This window comes from Pelodiscus sinensis, chromosome 15 (genome assembly GCF_052426305.1).
Source record: "Pelodiscus sinensis isolate ZL-2025 chromosome 15, ASM5242630v1, whole genome shotgun sequence".
In the NCBI taxonomy this organism is placed as follows: domain Eukaryota; kingdom Metazoa; phylum Chordata; order Testudines; family Trionychidae; genus Pelodiscus; species Pelodiscus sinensis.
Window position 1 is genome coordinate 15,086,807 of NC_143066.1, and position 23,126 is coordinate 15,109,932.

Below are 23,126 nucleotides of genomic sequence, written 5' to 3' on the forward strand. Positions count from 1 at the left end.
CATGACAGTTGGCTGGCAGTAGCTTCCCTATGAGTGCACTTGGAAGTGATTAATGCCTTTTGCCATATGGATGAGTGCTTCTCCCTCTTCGCTCATCCCACTACAAAAAGGTTCCTGAAGGGGCTCACAAACCTTAATCCACCTCGGAGACCCCCCTCCCACCTTCATGGAATCTGGATCTAGTATTGGAAACTTTAACTCGTCCTTCCCTTTTGAGCCTCTGGCCACAGTTCCATTACGCACTTATGGTCAAACTTCTATTTCTCCTAGCCCTTACCTCAGCTCATAGAGTAAGTGAGATGGTCGCTTTTATGGCTTTGCCTCCTTATACAGTTTTTTCTAAGGATTCAGTGACATAGGTCTCACCCAGCGTTTATTCCAAAGGTTTCCTCTGATTTTCACATTAATGAACCAGCGGTTCTACCATGCTTCTTTCCTAAACCCCATACCTCAGTGCAAGAAGCGACACTACATGCGTTGGACGTAAGGCGAACCTTGGCATTTTACATTGACAGAATGTGGGATTTTAGGAAAACAGACTGTTTAATAGTATCATTGGCAGACCGTTCAGAAGGGCAACCATTGACCTCTCAGCGCATTTCGAGACTGATAGTTTCATGCATATCTGTGTGTCACTCTATACGAGGAAAACCTCTACCATGTTCTCCAAAGGCTCATTCCACCAGAGCGGTTTCTACTGCTATATCCTTTTTAAGGGGAGTTCCATTTTGTGACATTTGCAGGGCAGCGACATGGTCTTCTAATGTCACCTTTATGAAACATTATGCTATAGTTGAGCATTTTACTTCGGATTCCTCAGTGGCTATGGCAGTACTTAATCATAATTGTAAATTTTGATTCCGGAGCGCTCAGATTTTTTTTGGGGGGGGGGGAACTGTTCTGGAGTCACCTAGAGTGGAGCACCCACAGGGCCACTCGAAGAAGAAAGAAGTTACTCACCCTGTGAAGTAACGATTGTTCTTCGAGATGTGCTCAGTGGATGCTCCACGACCCGCCCTTCCTCCCCGCTCTGGAATTGTTTCTTTTCTCTTTCAGATGAGCGGGTGAGAGGACCTGACGGTTGCCGGTCCGTGTGCAGCTGATCAAAGGCGTGAACGGCGCTTTAGAGAAGCTGCGCATGCGCGGGCCTGCGGAGCACGGCTATGAGAATTCTCTGAGCTGTGGCACCGGGACGGGACCTGACACCTAGAGTAGAGCACCCACGGGGCACATCTCTAAGAACAATCGTTACTTCAGAGGGTGAGTAACTTCTTTTTCTTCATACCTCGATGACTGCCTGATGAAAGGAAGGTCATGGGAGGAAACCACCTCCATGATAAACAAGACCAGAGCCCTCCTCAGTTGTCTGGACCTTCATATCAACAAACCAAAATTGACTCTGCACCCAGTCCAAAACATGGTTTATCGGCACTCACCTCAACTCAGTTTCGGCGCACACATACTTACCTCAGCAACTCTTCTTAGCTATACAAGATTTCATAAGCACCATATCCATGACCCCTTTCACCACGATACTCACCTGCCTCCAGTTAATGGGCCATATTTCCAGTTATATATAGCTGTAACTATTTATGTGGTCTGTCATGCCCATCTGCATTTCTGCTGCTTTCAGTTCTGGATAGCAGCTGTGTACATGCCATCTCGCCACTCTTGAAACAAGAGAGTTGCTATCGACAGTGGACGTTAACGGGCAGTTTTCTGCCAGGGATTCCATTCTACCAAACCAAGCCCATCGTACAAAGTACGACGGACACAGCTTTCCTAGGCTAGGGGGCTCATATGAATGACCAAGTGATCCAAGGAAAATGGACTCTGCACAAGACATCATTGCACATAAATCTGCTGGAGCTGAGGGCAGTAAGAAATGCATGCACACATTTTGTGCCCAGAATTGTCAATCGCGCAGTTCAGATCTTCACAGACATCTCCACAATGTTTTATGTGAACAGATAAGGCGGCGCCCACTCCCGCTCCCTATGTGCAGAGGCCATCTGCCTATGGAATTGGTGCGTCCTCAACCAGGTTACACTTATAGCATCAAACCTACCTGGGGCCAGCATCACCATGGTAGACTTTGAGCAGCAATTTTTCTGCGGCCCACAAATGTGAGCTACATCAAGAGGTCATGAATTCAATATTCTACCAATGGGTTGATAGACCTCTTCACTTCTCCCCAGAATACCAAATGCCCCCAATTCTGCTCCTGAGTGGGACTCAGCAATTAATCCCTGGAAAATGCATTTCTGATCCAATGGACAGCCCCTCCACTTTTTTTCCCCATGCCTCTTATTCCCAGAGTCCTACACAAGATCCGCACTAACTGGGCTTGTGTCATCCTGATAGCTCTGTTGTGGTTGCACCAGATCTGGTATCCATACCACACAAACTGTCAGTTCAGCTTTCTGTAGTATAAGCCGTAAGTGGGCCCACAAGTCCAAGAGCTTAGGATGGATATTCTCAGTCCTATATTTCATCCCTGGAACCTGAAACACCAGCTGGCCATTATCAGCTTTAACTCAAACACTTGATCTAGGAAACTACTAAGCAGTAAACAAATTTGGTCTCTGTCTCAGCTTCATAAGAATGGCATTGAGCCAGAAAGCAGTCACCGGGTAAACAGCAGGGGATACAAAGGCATTGGTGGGTCCCGTGCACATTGTCTCACCAGGGACCCAAATGTAAGGCGGGGGGGGGGGGGGGGGGTGCCTGGACCTCCCCCAGCTGTAGCCATGTCCACTGCAGTTTCTTGCTGTTGCCTCTGCTGCTGGAACTGAAGTACCTCCAGGAGTATGCTATACTGTTGCAGGGCAGCTTACCTTGCCTCTTGCTGTGCTTCTAGCAGTGCCTTCTGTACCATTGCAGTGCTATGCTGCTGCGCCACCGGCAACCTCACCAACTTCTCCTTTACCTATAGTATACATGTAGAGGTGGCTCAGGACTTCATTCCTGGTATCAGTATAAAGGGCTCTGCCCTTTTTGTGAGCACCCCTTGGTGGCCAAGGGGAGTCTTGTAGTCTCCTGACTGGGTGCCTGCAGTAGAGGAAGTGTCTGGTATGTAGCCTGGGACCAGCCTTCTTCTTACCCCCTGTTGTGGCAGTTGATGGGAGGACCCAGGCCTGCCCACTCCTCTGGGTCCCGGCCCATTGACCCTATAAATAACAGTTACATGCTGAATCTCTAAGAGGTTGTTTACTGTCATGTTCCTTGGGCCACTTCCCTGGGAAACTGCTCTGTTCAGCCCTTTCTTTTGGGCCTTGTGGTCAAGTCCTCCTTGTCCTGGGTTCTGCAAAGAGTTGCTGTTGGCTTACTGGCTAGTCTTTCAGCTGCTGGATCTGGTTCTGATCAGGTCTGAAGTCCAGCTCCCACTTGAAGCTGTCTGGAGTGCTGCTGTTCTCCCAGTCAGCCTTTAGGTCTGCTTGAGTTGGCTCCAACAAGGAACTGGCAGGCCCTAGCCCAGTAGCTTCCTTTATATCTTACGGCTGGGCCCTGATTGGCTGCAGCAGAGGCGGCCACTCTAGTCTGCTTGGAGGACCTCTCTTCTGCTCCTGTCACTGAGGCAGAGTGCAGCAAGGCTTTCAGTCTCCAGCAGGGATGTCGGGGCCTAGACCACCCCGTTCACTCCCCTCAGTAGTGTCTTTTCCACGCTCAAAGTAACTGTTCTATTAACCTCTCCTCATATGGCAGTGGTTCCATTCCTGATCATTTTTGTTGCCCTTTTCTGCACTTTTTCCAGTGCCAAGATAAAATATCTATTTAGATTGTAGTGACCCCATCTGCATGAAATTTTCCATATATGTGTGTACTGTGGATTTATAAAGAAGTAATAAGATATTTTCTGTCTTATTCTCTATCCCTTTTTAATTGTTTGCTTTTTTTGACTCCACATTGAATGGATATTTTCAGACAAGTATTCACAATGACTTCAAGATCTCTCTTGAGTGTTAACAGCTAATTTAGTTCCTGTCACTTTATGTATAGTTAGGATTATGTTTTCTAATATGCATTACTTAGCATTTATCAACATTAAAATGCATATGCCATTTTATTGATCAGTCACCTAGTTTTGTGATATCCTCTTGAAATAGTTCTGTCCAAACCAGACTGAAGTATCTTAAGCAGTTTGGTATCATCTTTAAAATTTGCCACCTTACTGTTTATCTCATTCCCCAGATCATTTATGAATATGTTAAATAGGATTGGTCACAGTACAGACTCCTGTTTACTAGTTTACCCATCTCCGTTCTGAAAACTAAAAACCTAAGAATGGCCATACCTGGTCAGACCAAAGGTCCATCCAGCCCAGTATCCTGCTTGCTGACAGTGGCCAATGCCAGGTGCCCCAGAGGGAGTGAACCAAACGGGTAATGATCAAGTGATCCTTCTTCACCCTCAGACAGACAGGCTAGGGACACCATTCCTTACTCATCCTGGCTAATACCCATTAATGGACTTAACCTCTAGGAATTTATCTATCTAACTGATCATTTATTCCTGCCCTTCATTTTCTATCTTTTAACCAGTTAGCAATCATGAGAGAACCTTCCCTGTTATCCTATGACAGCTTACCTTGCTTAAGAGGCTTTGGTGAAATCCCACTTAGCTTGTTAAAGGTTTTGTGGAAATCTAAATGCCCTATACCCACTGGATTCCCCCTAATCCACATGCTTTTTACCCCCCTCAAAAAATTGCAGTAGATTGGCAGGGAATGAGTTCCCTTTACAGAAATCATGTTGACTTTCCCCAACAAATTATGTTCATCTATGTTTCTGCCAATTCTGTTCTTTACCATAGTTTCAACTATAAGATAGGTTAAAAACCACCAACAGTACTTTCCCAATTTCACATTTGAGTTCTTTCAAAGCTCTTGGGTAAATGCCATCTGGGTCTGGTGACTTGTTATTGTTTAGTTTATCAATTTGTTCCAAAACCTCTGACATCTCAGTGTGGAGCAGTTCCTCTGTTATCTGCACAGATTTCTCTGTCATGCCCACACTTTAGGGACACACACCCTTACCCAATTCCTAGGGCTCAGGGCATAACCTCCTGTGGGTTTGCAGGATTTGTTACCACTGAAAGAGCCTAACACAGTAATATCCTCACTCATTATTTATTAGCCGTTACCAAACAGAATGCACATGCTAAGCGCGTACCAGTCCTGATAAAGGCAGGTGAACTTTCCCTGTTGGCAAGGTCAGTCTCATCTGGATGCTGGTTGCTATATTGTACTTCCTGGCAGCTCTGATCTTAGGCTGTGTTTTGGAGGTGAGTTGTTCTTCCAGGTCTTTCCTCCTTTGTTTCTTTCTTCCTTTTCCCTTTCTGATGGTCTCCTTGGACCCCAGTTGATATAGTGAAACTTGAGTCCAGCTTAGTTATTCCTTAACAGATTATTTTGGTAAAATTTTATTAACCAGTTGTAACATACTATAACAGAATTACCTAACCAATCATACCCCTCCACCTTAATTGATTTATAGCTAGCAAAAATACAGCAGACAGAAATAATTAAAAACCAGTCAGAGATCCTACAGGCAAACAATAGGAAAGTGAGGACCATAATAACAGAATGAGGATTCCACAACTATTAATAAGGAGCTTTTTGCCAGATAAAATGCTATTTCTTTACCCATCTTGAGCTCTATTTCTTTACCTGGTAGTAGTGGGTGCCATTAGGATGGAATATCCTTATCAGCCTGGTATGACATTATTTTAATGCAATTTAGATGGAATATGAGTGTGTTTCCCACTTTTAAAGCTAGCAGCTGCTGCTCTTTCAGTCTGGCTACAGAAGAAGATTTTAGGCCTTCCAATATAGCAACAGAAAAACCATATGTTACACCTCAGATTTGTCACCTAAAAAGAATAGCTTAGGTTTGGGAATCTTCCTCACATCCTCAGTCGTGAAGACTGATGCAAATAATTCATTTAGTTTTTCTGCAATGATCTGTTGTCTTACATTTTCCTGATAGAATTATCTGCTTCTGCCCATTGCTTATATTCCTACTATATTTGACCTGACTTTTTTTTCCTCCAGTTAACTAAAGGAACCAAGCGTGATAGAAGTTATGCCCAGAATATGTTTAATAAGTTTTTGCTCTTCAGTTAAGTGAATGCTTAGACTGGTGAAAGAAATGAGTGTTCTGCTTGTGTGAGCTACTAACACACACTGTGGATTGGGTCTGGAGAGTGATGAAAAATTGAATTCATCCAACAATAAAATTTAAAACATCCCCTCTCTTCCCCCTCCCGGCCCTCCGCGCCCCCCCGCCCCCCCCCCCCCGGACAGGTTTGGAAAGTATTTAGAAAGTAGGTTGTAATTCTGTGTGTGTGTGTGTGTGTGTGTGTGTGTGTGTGTGTGTACGTACGTCTGTCCGTTCATCCGTCCATCCCCCTACATGCCCTCAGTGTTTGGTCTAGAAAGGCAGTTTTGAAATTCGCACATGAGGAGGGAAGGCAGGTTAAAAAAGACACAAATCACCAAATTCAAAAAAATACCATCTGTTGCTCTGAAAACAAGGTGTGAATGAAATCCATGAGTTCTGACTAGCTCAGCACGGGTTGTGGACATGAACAGATGTTGCAATGACTTATGACTTTTTTTTCTTTATCTTAGTCAAATTTTCCAGGTGCAAACTCGCAAAACACAATACTAAATCGAACCAAATCTGCTTCAGCATTGCCTAAAAACGTAAATGGACAATCAGTTTCTTCAGTTAAACCTCTTTCATCATCCTGTAGACAAACTGGTTCTACTACTGAATGTGTTGCAGAAGAGAATGTAAGGTAAGAGTCTACAATGACCAAAAGAGTTAAATAAATTTAGCTTACAAATTACGTATAATTTTAGAGCATTTACTTGGACAGAATCTACATTTTATCTTCAAAGTTTATTCCTAAAAGGTGCTAAATTGGTTAGCAATTGTGTCATGGATTAAACTGAGTTGTCGTCTATGAGCCTGTAATATTGCTGGATTTGTGCCCAGCATTCTCTTTAAGCTGCATGCTTACATGGCTACTTAAGTTCTGCTCAGAGATGTCTTGCTCAGAGCTGCCATAGCCTCCTCTCCCCTGGACATGGTAGTTTCCTGCTGGCACCAGAAGAGCGTGCCTCCTCCTGCCATGGCTGAATTAAGAATGGGGCTTTAGGAGCCACAGCCTGGGGCCCTCCTTAGCACAGAGCCTTGGGCTACAGTCAGTAAAATCCCTGTGTTCCAGGCCAGCCCTTTGTGGCTAGAGGGTTTGTGCTCCATGTGCTGCCATTTCTTCACCCCCTTGCTGGAGCTGCATCACAGCAGGCACCAGGAACCTGTTTCCTCATGCAGCTTTCACCTTGAGGGTCTGCCCCTGCAGCTCCCATTGGCTGGGAAACATGACCAATGGGAGCTTAGGGAGAGAGTCCCCACAGGTGAGTGCAGGGCAGTACAAGCCACCTGTTCCTTCATCAGCTCTAAAAGAGAGCTGCCCCCATGTAATTGTCCCATTCTCCAGCCCTGAGCCGCCTCCTATACCTTAACTCCCTCCCGAATCCTGCATCATAGCCCTTAGGCCTCTCCTGCACCTTAATTCCCTCCTAGACTCCATTCTCCAACCCTGAGCCCCCTCCTGAATCCTAGCTATCACCTAGATCCTGTAGCTCCATTCCAACCTCCTGCCCTGAGCCTGCTATTTCACTCATGACCACTCTGCCCTAGCCTCGAGCTACCTGATTTGCCTTCCATTGAAAACATACACATCCATTTTGTAATTCCTCAGTTGGCAAATGGCTTGGTCTCCAGTCCAGAAAGTCTTTTTCAAGAAAAGCAGTGAAGGTATTGATTTAATGTAAAAAGAAAACAGAAAGAGAGCTCATATGTGGCCATAGAATCCTCCTTGTTTTATAAATCTGTGCTGTATGATTCTATGGGTGACAGCAGCTTTTGTCAGCTGAAGATAGCTATTCAAATCCTGATTATGATGAATTACTGCAGAACAATGGGTCATAGGTTTGGAAAGGGTAGATTCATCTTTTTGTCTTGCTTGTTTTACTTGGTCCACCGATCCAAAACTCTGCCTTTATAGACTATGTTTCCTGTAACTAGGGTTAATCTTCATCCCTTTTCTTGGGAAAATGAATCACTGGGGCATCTCTTTCCAGAGGGGCGGCTCATACTTCCCTGCACTCACCTGTAATTGGCTACACTTTCACTAAGTGTTGCATACAAAAAGACTCAACCAAACATTCTGATTTGGAGAACTTGAAACATGTATGTGAAGTTCCAGTTGAAAATCTTGATATAACTTTCTTTTGACATTGAGTTTCTCCGTTTGCTTGTAGTTTGAGAAAGTTTTGTGATCCCTGCTGTAATTTGATAACTTCTGTGTCTCTAACATATGGCAGTTAATGTACATGCATTGCACTTGGGCAGGTATATGCTACATCCAAATCTTAAATTTTGTTCTTAACCGGTCTGCTATTGGATTTCCATATCTAGCTACACAGAAGGTGTAGTTAGCAGTGAGTTTTGTGCCTGCTGGGTGAAAATCATATACGATATACATAGCAATTAATAAACTAAAGTGGCACTTCACATCTTCGTAACTAGAGCTGGAAGAATAACAAACACATTTTTTTTTCCTCAAATTCACAAAATTAGTATCTGTTCATGTAACACTTTCCCAGGTGTATAAGCCAAGAAATAATGGTGAAGGATTTGATGGTTCTGAAATAATCAGTCAAATTGTTCTATAATTCAGCAATCTCTAGCCATTGATGTCATGAGAGATTATAAATGTTCTTTTCATCATGAACATTTCTTGAAGGTTCTAATAGTTCAGTATGACTCTAAACTATGGTATTAACTTGTTTCTAGCCATTTTATCTTAAACAATTAAATATTACTGTCACTGTCAACAACAGCATTTACCCAGAGTTTGACAGTCGCCATGACCAGATATCCAGATATTAGAGGCTTTGTCTTACATAGGCAACCCTACCACCCCCACATGCCTCCCTCTCTCCCATTTCTCCTCCAAAATGTACCAATTTTTCTCACTTGCTATCTGGTCACTCTATTGGAGTACCATGTTTCCAGTACAGAGGACACATTCTGTATGTGCTGAGAACCTTCTTTGCTCTTGCTATAGGTCTTATGCCATAGTGCTGCAGTTTGAAGCAGTAAGGCACATGGTTGGAAGTGTCTCAGACATAAGAAGACAGAGGTGTTTGAACATTGGGGCAGATTATCTAGAAGGGCACTGTAGATCGAATAGCTCATTCCTTGATTCCTGAAGCCAGAACTTCATGAAAACATGGACAAATAGAATGTGGATTTGTCTCTGAAGACTGTTATAATCAGAGAGAAGCTTTCTGTGAGCTTCCTCATAATTCTGACTTAAGCTTGAATTCACCCAGATCCTTAAGTTCTGGGTTAGTGGGCCAAATCCTGAGCCCACCACTGCCCTAAACAGAGGCAATGAAATCCCAAGTGCTTCAGTCCCACGCAGATGCTCTGTAACCTGAGCCCTGAGGCTTTAGTTTCAGTTCTGGATGCTGCAGCTCAGGCTTCAGCAAGTCTAAGTTAACCTTAGCAACCCAATTCAAGTGGAGTTACAACTCATGTTAGGGTCCTGATCGGTGTTCCTTTTAAGATTTTTCCATCCTTAGGGTGAGTTTTCTTTTGGATGGGTTGAAATTTCTCATGTGCAACGCTAATATTAAGGTAGTGTATGGATGTGTACCCACCAGTAAAAACAAAAAAAATAGATATAAATATATATTTAAATAGTCCATAGATGTGGAAGAAAATATATTTAAAAAGGGATAATTAACAAAAAGAAATGCTTATGATTATTTAATATGAAACTAAATAAAAAGAAAATTAACACTACTCTTAGATGAAGTTGATTATGCCCACGAAAGCTCATGATACTATTTATACATTTTTGTTAGTCTAAGGTGTGTGACAGGACAGGTTTAAAGGTCTTGATGGACGGGGAGAGAGGCAGCTCTGAAAAAACAGCAATGGCCCTGGCTAATCATGGGCAGCTGAGACAGGGCTGCTATAAATCAATTAAGGGCCAGGTGAGCTGACTTCAAGCTGCCATGGGGCCTCTTTAAAAACCTTCCCTGTGAGGGAGAGTGGAGAAGGAGTTTGGAGAGTGGAGGTGGAGAGTTGATAAGGAGAATCAGAGGAGCACTACTAAAAGTTGCTGGGAAAGGTGAGGGGCTCCAACAAGCAGCGTTTGGTGCTCTCTTCTCCCCAGGTGGCCAGAAACTAGGGGTGCTAAATATTGAGTAAATAACTAATCAAATAGTCAATGCATTTTTGCATTGATTATCCTATTGATAGGGTGCCTCCGTCTTTGAAGTGTAGCAACAGCCCTAGGGTGAAAGCATCACATGGAGCCCAGGGTTAGCTGCGGACTCCCCTGGTGACCCAGGCTTCATGCGGCGCTGACACTTCGAAATGCTGTGGAGAGCCTGGTGTCAGGCTCCTTGCGGCATTTCAAAGCGGCAGCACCATGTGGAGCCCGGGATCTGGCCCCAGGCTCCATGCAGTGCTGCTGCTTTGGAGTACCCCTTCCTTCCCCCTTGCCTTGCTGCCTCTTTCTGATAGAGGCAGCAAGGGGTGGGGAGTGACTAGTCAACAAGCCTGTCGGTTATCCAATAAGTATTTGCTTATCGGATAGTTGACTAGTTGTTCACCTGCCTACCAGAGACTTTAGCCGGTGGCTGAGCACGACTGTTTATTCAGCCTCTACTGGCCAGGTGAATCGGCCCCAACATACTTTGTTTTGCCAAGGGACAGAAGGTCAAACGATAAAAGGCAGTTGAGACTTGTACTGAGGCTCTTAAACTCTGGGATAGTGGGCAAAACGGGTTTGGACCCAGGAGTAGGACTGACTCTGCCACAGGTGCTCTAGGACTGTTGTAGCTTTTAAAGATATATATATTTTTTTAGTTATACACTAACACAGCTACCCCTCTGAGACTTTAGAGTACATGTATCATCATCCTTTCTAACAGACAGATGCAAATTTCAAAGTCCTTGCAATAATGTTATTTAAGTGCTTGCTCATCTCCATTCCACTTAGGTGTGCACACGCCATGTGCACTGATTGTCAGAGAGTTTTCCCTTAGTGGTACCTGTCAGGCCAGCAGGGAAGCCCCCTGAAGTGGTGTTGCTATATTGGGGCATATATACCCCCGCTGGCCTACTGCTCCCTCAGTTCCTTCTTTACCTCCCATGACAGTTGTTGGAGCTCTTTTCTCGCTTGCCTGCAAGTGTGACCTCAGTGGTGTTCTAAAGCCATTACAGTAGTTAGCACCTAGTTAAACCCTTTTTCTTTCCAAGTTGCTTTCCCCTGTTAAGTACCTGTTAGTTAGTGTTAGATAAGTTGTTTGGGTTGGGGCTCACCTCATAGACTTTAAGGTCAGAAGGGACCATTATGATCATCTAGTCTGACCCCCTGCACAGTGCAGGCCACAGAATCTCACCCACCCCCTTCTAGAATAAACCTCTCACCTATATCTCAGATATTGAAGCCTTCAAATACTTTGAAGACCGCAAGATACAGAGAATCCTCCAGCTGTGATCTGTACCCCATGCTACAGAGGAAGGCGAAAAACCTCCAGGGTCTCTGCCAATCTACCCTGGAGGAAAATTCCTTCCCAACCCCAAATATGGCGATCAGCTAAATCCTGAGCATGTGGGCAAGACTCACCAGCCAGACACCCAGAAAGTTCTCTATAGTAACTCCTATCATCCCTCCATTGACCTATTTACCACTGAGAATGAATGGTCAATTAGTTACCAAGATCATATTATCTCATCAAACCATCCCCTTCATAAACCCATCTAGTTTCATCTTGAAGCCAGATAGATCTTTTGCCCCCACTACTTCCCTTGGAAGGCCGTTCCAGAACCTCACTCCTCTAATGGTTAGAAACCTTTATCTAATCTCAAGTCTAAACTTCCTACTAGCCAGCTTATATCCATTTGTTCTTGTGTCCACATTGGTATTAAGCTTAAATAATTCCTCTTCCCTCCCTGGTATTTATCCCTCTAATATATTTAAAGAGTGCAATCATGTTCCCCCTCAGCCATCTTTTGGTTAAGGTAAACAAGCCAAGCTCCCTGAGTCTCCTTTCATAAGACAGGTTTTCCATTCCTTGGATAATCCTAGTGGCTCTTCTTTGTACCTGTTCCAGTTTGAATTCATCCTTCTTAAATATGGGAGACCAGAACTGCACACAGTATTCCAAATGGGGTCTCACCAATGCCTTGTATTATGGCACTAACACCTCCTTATCCCTACTGGAAATACCTCGCCTAATACAACCCAAGACCGTATTAGCCTTTTTCACGGCCATGTCTCAATGGCGGCTCATAGTGATCCTATTATCAACCAGGACTCCAAGGTCCTTCTCCTCCTCCGTTACTTCCAACTGATGTGTCCCCAGCTTATAACTAAAATTCTTGTTATTAATTCCCAAATGCATAACCTTACACTTCTCACTATTAAATTTCATCCTATTGCTATCACTCCAGTTTACAAGGTCATCCAGATTTTTGCTAATGGTCTTGCAATTTCATGTGCCAGTTCCTTTAATATTCTTGGATGAAGATTATCTGGGCCACCCGATTTACTCCCATTAAGCTGTTCAAGTTTGGCTTTTACCTCGGATATGGTAATATCTACCTCCATATCCATAGTCCCATTTGTTATGTTACCATTATCCCTAAGCTCTTCATTAGCCTCATTAAAGACTGAAACAAAGTATTTTAGATATTGGGCCGTTCCTAGATTATCCTTAACCTCCACTCCATCCTTAGTAATTAGTCGTCCTACTTCTTCCTTTTTTTTTTTTTTCCTATTTACATGGCTATAAAAACTTTTACTATTGGTTTTAATTCCCTTTGCAAGGTCCAACTCTACCTGACTTTTAGCCTCTCTCACTTTGTCCCTATATGTTCTAACCTCAGTAAGGTAGCTTTCTTTACTGATCCCTCCCATTTTCCACTCCTTATATGCGTTCTGCTTTTTCTTAATCACCTCTCTGAGATGCTTGCATTGCGTTCCCTTTCCTCCCAGCCCACAGGGCATACCAAGGCCTCACAGCTTTAAGAACTGTGTTGGCTGTTCCAAGCCTGTGACCTGTGGTGACCTGCACAATTCCTGCTTGAAGTGTTTGGGTGAGGCCCACGTCCCGGATAACTGCAGAATCTGCTGCAGTTTAAAGCCCCAGACTCGGTGCGAGAGAGATTGATGTCTGAATATATTCCTGATGGAGTCGGTGCTTTGCCCATCGGCACCAGAATCTCGCAGCACATCACCCTTGGTGCGGGAGACTCCTGGATCTTCAGGTGCCTTGTCAGCATCAAGGTGCCCTGTGGTGTGGCACTACTCCCAAGCACTGGGACAGCGCAAGAAGAAGAGAACAGAGAGGGGCAGGTCTCTGCCCTGGCATGCACCAGTGGTGTGTCCCCCATCAGGGTACCCTGTAGCTCCTGCATTGGCAGCAAGGGCTGCTTCTTCTGGGCCGGAGTGTGGCCAGTCGAGCACAACCAAGAACTGTGGTGCAGCGGAGGAGCCAGTTCTGGTTGAACAACCTACCACTCCGGGCTCGTTTGAGGTGACATGGGAACTGATTGAGCTGACTGCTGACTCGCCCTTGCCTCTTTCAGAGCGCTGGGACCAGTTTTGGCCCCGTGCCATGTCAACATCACCAGACCCGGGTAGGGTCGCACCATCATTGGCACCAGAACCCCATGTGGTACTGCACTCCCTGGCGCTCATGTCTACACCGGCACCAACTGGTCCTTTGGTACCGATGGCTTTGCTCTCTCAGGAGTCCAGCAAGAGCTCGGCTTTGAGCACACTCATCCTGGTTGCCCAGTTCATGGTGCCGGAGCACCTCATGCGCCCACCGCCAGTGCATTACCAGGGCAAGCCGGCATCCATGGTTTGGCACACGGAAAGGCACCATTCCCTGGGTCTGGCCTCTGCCCAGCCTTGGTTGGAATTCGACTATTCATCCAATTCTGACGTGGAGTCAGTACTGTCTTGAGCGTCAGTCTCTCGATCCCAGTCCTGGCGCAGTTCTTGATCCCAGCGCCATTCCAGGTCTCAGTGCCACTCTCGCTCCCAGCACTGCAAGCGTCATGACAGTGTCTCGGGTCTTTTCTCAGACCTGGCCTCTGCAGTAGCAGCATCTGGACCAATGGACGTTTTGGACCCTGTGGGTATACCCACCAGGCCCAAGGGAGTGCTCCTTCTATGGCGGGATCCTTACGTTTGGGGATCCAGGCCCCTCCTTCGGCCACTCCAGTGCCCTGGCACCACAGGTTTTGGCAGTGAGGGGAGGAATCCCCTGAGCCCCAGTCAGAGGGGTGCAGGGATCATGGGTCATTGGGGCAGTCTGCCCCTTCTCAGGCGTTGGAGAGGCTGAGTAAGATGGAGGACTCAACTGTTCAGGAGTATTCATTGTCTTCCCCTGATGAGACCCTAGGGTTGGCCACTTCGTCAATGCCAGCCATGGAGTCCCAGGCCCATCAAGAGCTCTGCCGGAGACTGGCCCAGAGCATAGGGGGGTCAGACTTGAGCAGGCCTCTGAGGACTCCAATCCTACAGTTGACATCCTCAACGCAGAGATGCTGTCTCGTGTGGCCCTGCCCTTATATAAGACCAGGGCTTGACAAACCCTGGTGAAAGCCACTCGCCAGCCCTGTACTGTGCATGCGCGAAGCGCTGGTGAATGGCAGCGGTTTGTCAAGCAGCGGTTTGTCAAGCCCTGAATAAGACAGCGGGCAAAATCATGAAGGCCCTCTGGCAGCTGCTAGCTCTATTCCACCTGTGGACAAAAGGACAGACCGATGGTACTTTGTTCCGTAGGTGGGCCATGAGCACCTGTTCTCTCATGCGCCACCCGGATTTTTAGTGGTGCAGGCCGCTAATCACCATGTGTGCCAGGGCCAGCCTGGCCATACCCCCAAGAACAGAGAGGATAAGTGCAAGTGATCAGACTTATTGTAATAAGACCTCCACCTTGGGGGTAGTGGGGAGAAGACAGGGGAAATGTTCTCCTACTCAGTATTGCTAATCAGCAAGTCCTCCTGAGTAGGTATGACTTCCACTTGTGGGCAGCTATGGACAAGTTTGGGGAGTCGCTGCCACAAGACTCGGGGCAAGAGTTTAGGGCCTTGTCTGAGGAGGGCAAGGTAGTGTCCCGGGCCATGCTCCAGGCAGCCCTGGACTTCACGGATGTGGCAGCCCGTACCATAGAGATGGGCCTGGTTCTGTGTAGGGCCTCACAGCTACAGGTGTCTGGCATTCCTCCTGAAGTCCAGAACACAATTCAGGACCTGCCCTTCAAGTGGTGGTGCCGGACTTTTTTTCTGAATGAACTGATACTAGCCTCCATGGGCTAAAGAATTTTAGGGCAACTCTCGGGTCCCTAAGCATTCATACCCCTGCCCTGCAGAGGTGTTTCCTCCATATGGCCCCATCCCACCTTTTCCAGTAGAGGAGTAGGTCGGACTTCTCTAGGCGTAGGGTTCATAATAATAACAGCAGCAGGTATTCCTCCCACTCCTCTTCTGACGGGGGGGCAGGCCCCTCCAGCAAGCCACAGGGCCCTAGGTCGAATCTTTGAAGGTGTGAGCAGGAACAGCACATCAGTCTCAGACTGGAGGCCTTTTACCAATCACCTTTTCCCCTTCCATCTTGCCTGGTCACTCATTATAAAGGACCACTGGGTCCTAGACATGGTGAAAAGGGGATTTTTCATCCCTTTCCACTCCTGACCTCCCTCCCATCCCCCTTCCCTGTTCCTCTTCAGGGACCCCCTCACGAGCATCTCCACAGGGTGGAAGTGCAGAAACTTCTCGACCTGGAGGGAGTGTTAGAGGTCCCCTGGAACCGCAGGGGAAAGGATTTCTACTCCTGCTAGTTCCTGGTTCCAAAAGCCAAGGGCTGCTTCCCTCAGGTCCAGAATAGGGCGGATCTAAATACCTTCATAGTAAAATCCAAGTTCAAGATGGTTACCCTGGCATCCATCATTCCTTCCCTAGGCATGGGAGACTAGTATGCTGCCCTCAATCTCAAAGACATCTACTTTCACATTTCTATTGTGCCTGCGCACAGCATTTCCTCTGCTTTGTGGTGGGTCAAGACGATTATCAGTTTACGGCCCTCCCCTTTGGCTTTTCCACAGCTCCAGGGTTTTTACAAAGTGCATGCAAGTGGTGGCCACTTTCCTCAGGGAAGCGGTGGGTCCAGGTTTATCCGTACCTGGAAGATTGGCTCTTAAGAGGCTCCTCTCCATCCCAAGTGATCAGCCATATATCCCTTGTAAGGGAGGCATTTCTCAGGCTGGGCCTTATACTGAACGAGACCAAGTCTACCCTGGTTCCATTTCAAATGATAGTTTGTGGGAGCTCTTTTGGACATCACAGGGCAGGGCCTCCCTCCTCCTGGGATGCTTCATGCGGTTCCAAAATCTGGTTCTCATGAAACTTATGGGTCCCCCTTTTGAGCCATTGACCATGTGCTCCCTCCTGCACCTTTCCTGGAAAGTATCCTTCCTGGTGATCATTACTTTGGCCAACCGTGTGTTGGAACTGAGGGCCCTATCGGTGGACTTTCCCCCCTGCCCCACGTACACTGTCTTGTTCAAGGATAACGTCAGACTGTGCCCCCACCCTGCCTTTTTGCCCAAGATAGATCTTACTTCCATGTCTCCCCGGGACATTTTTCTTTGTTTGTTACCTGAAGCCCCATAGCGCTGGGACAGAGCAGGCCTTACACTCACTTGAGATGAGACGTCCTTTAGCTTTTTATTTAGAGAGGACCAGGCCCTTCTGTAAGTCCCCTGAATTGTTTGTGTCTATAGCAGACAGGATGAAGGGCCACCCTGTGTCATCCCAGCATATCTCATCCTGGATCATAGCTTGTATTAGAGTTATGACTTGGCACAGGTTCCAGCGCCGCCCCTTACAGTTCATTCCACAAGAGCCCAAGCATCTTCCACGGCTTTTGTAGCCCAGGTGCCCATCGTGGAGATTTGCAGGGCGGCTGCCTAGTCATCGGTGCACACCTTTGCAAATCATTATGCCATTACGCAGTATGCAAGGGAAGATGCTGCAGTAGGTAGGGCTGTGTTGCAGTCCATCTGTAGGTAGGCTCTGACCCTAACCCCGCCCCCCCCCCCCCACACACACACAGCAAAACTTGTTGAGCAAAAAAAAGGGGGGGGGGGAACCAACAGAGTCAGCAAAAAAGGAACTGATGGGGGGGGGGAGGGCTGGGTTGCCTCACGTTGTCCTCACCCCTCCCCTCCTCCCCCCCTGGTTTGGGAACCTATGGTCTATAAGGTGCCACAGGACTCCTTGTCATTTTTGCAGATCCAGACTAACACGGCTACCCTTCTGATACTTGACACCTAGTACTTGCTACTTCTAACTCATAGGAGCCAGAGCTCTAACACAAAAGATCTGACCTTAATGGAATACAATTTACCATTTATTAGTTAGTAACACCGGATTTTTAAAAAATCATTCAGAGCAGAGTTTTAGATACTGGCAACACTAAAAAAAAAAAATCTGTTTAAAAATCTTTTTTTTTTTTTTTCTTACCTTAAGCTATTAACACTTTGTTCAAAATGTAGTCATGCAAATGTGATACACACAGGAGGGGAGTATAACACAGGATCCCAGCCCAGCCAGCTCCCCAACAGAAGGACTAGGGGAGAAGCAAGAAGTGAAGGAGGCTGCTGCTCTGTTAGCAGTTCACAGGGCAGGGGAGGATTTGGGAAGAAGTCAGAGAAGTTGATCCTATCTTCCAGCTTTTTCCACGTGACAATGAAAAGGCACGTGCCTTCCAGCAAGTAATGAAGCACGGATCCTTCTTACCCTTCAGCCAGCAGCTTCAACAGGATCTAGATCACATGATCCCCCAAGTACTTCCTGCCTCCTGATTGGAGAAACTCACCCCCGCAAGTACAGACCCTCCGTGGGGTGGAAGACTGGAGTAAAGGCTAGAGCCAGTATAGCAGGCAGCTGCTGCTTCTCCTACTCCACAGTGAGGGAGCAAGTACCTGCCCTCCCCCTTTCTCCAGCCAATCAACTGAGTCCCCTGCCTGTGTAGGGATCTCTGAACCTTTGTGTGGAGCTCAGAAAAGGGCCTCAGGAATGAATAAATGATGCTTTTATCTTTTACGTGTGAAGTTTATATTTAACCTTGCTTTTCCTATTTCAGCTTTATGGTATAATGAAAAATGAATATAAATAATGTATTACATCATTTTCATCCCTGACTAAGGCAGCAAAGATGATGCTAGAATGAGGAATCAAATGACTGGGGTTTTAAATCATGGAATTTGGTCAGCGGATATGTTCTATGGTTCTATGATTTTAGATTTGATATAGAATCATGGGGTTGGAAGAGATTTCAGGAGGTCGAGTCCGACCCCCTGCCAAAAGGAGGACCAACCCCAACTAAATCTACTTAGCTAGGTCTTCATCAAGCTGGGACTTAAAAATCTCTAGGGATGGAGATTCCACCACCTCCCTAGATGCGTTCCAGTGCTGCACCACCCTCCTAGTAAAATAGTTTTTCCTAATATCCAATCTGGGCACACACACCCCACCTTCTCCTGAGTGCACACACACTGCAGTTTGAGACGGTTGTTCCTCATTCTGTCATCTGTCACTACTGAGAACAGCCTCTCTCCATCCTCTTCAGAACCCCCCATTCAGGTAGTTAAAGGCTGCTACCAAATCCCCCCCTCATTCTTCTCTTCTGTAGATTAAATAAGCCCAGTTCCCTCAGCCTCTCCTCATAGTCATGTTGCTTTCTGTTGGACTTTCTCCATTGTGTTCACATCCTTACTGTAATGGGGGGAGAAGGGGGGCAGAATTGGATTCTGTATTCCAGATGTGACCACAGCAGTGCTCAAAAAAAGGGGAATAATCACTTATCTAGATCTGCTGGCAATGCTCTTCCTAATGCACCCTAAGGATATTAACCTTCTTGGCTACCAGGATACACTTACTCATATTCAGCTTCTGATTCATTGTAATCACAGGGTCTTTTTCTGCTAAACTGCTGCTTAGCCAGTCTTATCTCCAGCCTATAACAATGTTTGGGATTCTCCTGTCCCAGTTGTTGAACCTCATCAGATTTCTTTTGGCCCAATCCTCCATTTTGTCTAGGTCAGTGTGGACCATATCCCTACCCTCAAGTGTATCTACTGCTAGCGTTGTGTTATTTGCAAACTTGCAGAGGGTGCAATCCATCCTCTCATCCAGGTCATTAATAAAGATGTTGACCGTAGAACCAACCGTTGGGGCGCTCCGCTTGATATCGATCACCAACCAGACATTGAGCCATTTACCATTACTTAGTGAGCCTGACCATCTAGCCAGGTTTCTATCCACCTTACAATCCATTTATCCAATCCTTACTTCCTTAACTTGCTGTCAAGAATACTGTGGGAGATAATATCAAAATCTTTGCTAAAATCAACGTACATCACGTCTACCTTTCTCCCCCCCCTCCCCCCCCATATCCACTGAGCCAGTTACCTCATCATAGCAGGCGATCAGGTTGTTCGGACATGACTTGCTTTTGATGAATCCATGTTGACTATTCCTGATCATTTCCTGTCTTCTAAGTGCTTCAAAATAGATTTATTGAGGGTCCCCTCCATGATTTTCTGGTGACTGAGGTGAGGCTGACCATCTATAGTTGCCTGGATTGTCCTTCCTCCCATTTTTAAATATGGGCCCTATATTTGCCTTTTTCCAGTCATCCAGGTCCTCCCCCAACTGCCACGAATTTTCAAAGATTATGGCCAATGACTGCAATCACAGCAGCTGACTCCTTCAGCATCCTCAGATGCATTATATCTGGCCACATGGATTTGTCTATGTCCAGCTTCTCTAAATAGTTCTTAACCTGTTCTCCCCTGATGGTTATCAACCTCCTTCCCATTCTGTGTTGCCTAGTGCGATAGTCTGGGAGCTGTTCTTGTCTGAAGACAGAGGCAAAAAAAAGCAATGAGTGCATATGATATGTCCAAGGTCAGGACCTTGGGATAATGAGCTGTTTGCTATTTTTATTTATTTTTTTTATGTGTGGGTCTTGAAGGTTACAGGTTCAAAGTATACATACACCTTTCAAATACCTTCATCTCTGTGTACTTTTATTCTGTTTTGGGTTCATTTACCGTGATTGTTGCCATAAAGGAATTGATAGACTTCCTAATATATTAGTTTTTCTAAGATGAAACAACCAGAGTTGTTTTTTGAAAAGAGGCTGTTAGAGTATGAAAGCTTTTGAAGTATGTTATCTTTTCTGTTATGTAGTGGAGATTCAGTAATAGTCAGATCAGTAAATTGTAATTCAAAGCAGAAGGGATTTTAAAAAGGGTCTGCCTAATCAGATATTGAATCATGGTGTTTGCAGAGCTTGTTAGTTGAACAATTGATACTCTATAATTTTGGAGTCTACAGCTAGCCATGGTGCTATAACATGCTTTTTGTTTTGTTTTGTTTTTTGTTTTGTTTAGTCAAATACAATCGAGATCTTGTTAAATCAGCTACTAAGCCTCTTGACTGATAAACATGCTGTAGCTAGTTCTTGATACCTTATTTTTGAGACGACTGGGAACTGTTTTCATGCATCTGTATTGTTTGATTTTGGTGAAAAAAATTTTTGTTTTGTTTGTCAGCTCTGATGAAGTTATACTGATTTCTGTGGAAAGCAGAAATTCAACAACTGTAACAACTGCAAACAATTCAGGTATCCAAAATGCTAACCTTAGCATGCATATATTCTAATAAACAGATTTGACTAAAATAAAAATTAATCTACCACATTAGCCTACAATTAATGTTTTTACTCGTTTTAATGATATCAAAAGAGCGACCCTTCAGTTATTATAATTTAAACTTCCTTGTGCTTTACCTATCTTACTAACCATACTTCAACATTTTTTAGAGGGCACTATCCAATTGAAAAAGTTTAGCATCTGTGCTTGCCCACTGAAGAGCATTCCGAGACACACTGCTGGGGAGACTATAGCCTAGTATTAGAGGGATCTGGATTTCAGGGGTCTCTGTAGAAGAAATCTTGGCTGGCTGACTTGATTTCATTAGGGTAGAGAGGGTAGTATTGATCAGTCTAAGAGCACATCTACACTAGCCCCCTAGATCGATCTAGGGAGGCTAATGAGGGTGACCAGAATTGCAAATCAAGCCTAGGATTTAAATATCCCACGCTTGATTTGCATGTTCCCAGCCGGTCGCCATTTTAGAAATTGACTAGCCCGAAGTAACTGCCCGCATCTACAGGGATTCCGGAATAAAGCCCCTAAATCGAATTAGGTGGTAAATTTCATTCCATGAGGAATACCACCTAATTCGGTTTAGGGCTTTTTTTCCGGAATCCCATTTCACTGCCATGCGTAGACACGGGCAGTTACTTCGGGCTAGTCAATTTCTAAAATGGCGACCGGCCGGGAACATGCAAATCAAGCGTGGGATATTTAAATCCCAGGCTTGATTTGCAATTCTGGTCACCCTCATTAGCCTCCCTAGATAGATGTAGGGGGTTAGTGTAGATGTACGTTAAGGGAGTCCTTCTGCCTCTCACAAAGTCTACTGCCAGATGTATGTCTCCAAGTCTATTTGACATTTTTCTGGTATTCCACTTACTACAGGGGTGGGGAACCTTTTTTAGATTGGGGATAAGGTTGCCAGATGTTTTCAACAAAAATACTGGACACACTTGACATTACATCACAATCTACATTACATCTCATTTAGAAAATACCGGAACACTTATATTTTCTCTGTTATTTTTTCTCAATTTGTTTCCTGAACAGAAAGCTCAAATACTGGACTGTCCGGTTCAAAACTGAACACCTGACAACCCTAGTTGGGGGGGCCGTTGACTCAGAGAAAAATAAATCAGGAACCGCATGAGAGCCTAGGGAGGTCTAAGCTAGTAGATTTTTGTGAGCCCCCATAAGCTCTGAGGTGGGGGGCAAAGATGAAGGGTTGAGTGTATGGGGGGGAGGGTACCAGGAAGCAGGCCTGTGGTATGGGGTCGCGGTGAGAGGAAGAGCATGAGAGCTAGCTTGAATAGGAGCCCTCAGTCTTGGGGGCCAGATCCAGGCAAGTCGGAGGCCTTATCCAGCCCCTGGGCATTAGGTTCCCCACCCCTGTATTAGATGGACATTTTTATATCCTACATCAGTCAGGCTTATTGATTGGAAGTTGAATTTTTAATCTTTTGTGAAAATTGTTTCAGATGTTCAAAAAACAATCGTTTCTACACAAGAAGTTTCTACTAAAGCTCAATCCAAAAATAAGGTAGGTTGAGTTTTTTTTCTCATGTTCATCTTTTAAAAATTAAAGGTAATTGTTTGTGCATAAGGTAAAGAAACAAAGCCTGTGGGGTTTTTTTGGTTTTTTTGTGTTGTTTTTTTTAACTGTAGTTGTGGTGATACTTGTTACTTCAGGCCATTTAGCATACACAGCGATCATTTTTCTTTCCTTTGTCCTTCCTTCTGTAAGGTGCCTGGTGTGCACATTGCTGTACTACCTCATTTTCAACATCTTAAAGGTGAATTTCAAAGAAGAAATTACTGGGCTTGTGCCACCTTCTACTTTTCTGTAAGCTATGAAGACTGCATTAAAGGTCTCTAATATGTTTCCTCTCCTTTTTTTTTTACATTGGAAATGTAGTTCTTGTCCTCCCTGGAAGACTTTAATGCTTGGAGAACTAGTGAAATTATGAGATGAGATCACAAGAGACAAAAAAGTTCAGCAAATGAAAGGGAGAAGAGGGGTTTTTTTTTTTCCTCTGTTCCAAAATTTCCTGGTTTGTCTTTTTATCTTTTGTGTTTTTGTTTTCCCATTCAACTCCAGTGATTAACAGTTTGAGTAAAACTAAAGTGCAAATCCAATTTAAAAAGATCATGAACAACTCACCTTTTTAAAGCAGCAAGTGTTCCCTAAATTAAATTATAGAAATCACTTATGGCTTTCTTAAGAAAGATAACCTTTAACATGAAGCAGATTATAGGTGTCACAGCTAAATATGTCCCTCATGTCTTTGCT

At 45.1% G+C, this 23,126-nt stretch overlaps 1 protein-coding gene across 3 annotated transcripts in view; it reads left to right on the forward strand.

Moving 5' to 3' along the window:
* The window catches only part of ATF7IP2 (activating transcription factor 7 interacting protein 2), an 89,643-nt gene that overhangs the window by 42,680 nt on the left and 23,837 nt on the right, over positions 1 to 23,126 (forward strand). For all 3 annotated transcript variants that reach the window (XM_075899291.2, XM_089782286.1, XM_089782287.1), the window contains 3 exons: positions 6,632 to 6,801; positions 20,732 to 20,802; positions 22,315 to 22,376. In XM_075899291.2, coding sequence (XP_075755406.2) covers positions 6,632 to 6,801; positions 20,732 to 20,802; positions 22,315 to 22,376 — 303 coding nt within the window. The remainder of the gene's footprint in view (positions 1 to 6,631; positions 6,802 to 20,731; positions 20,803 to 22,314; positions 22,377 to 23,126) is intronic.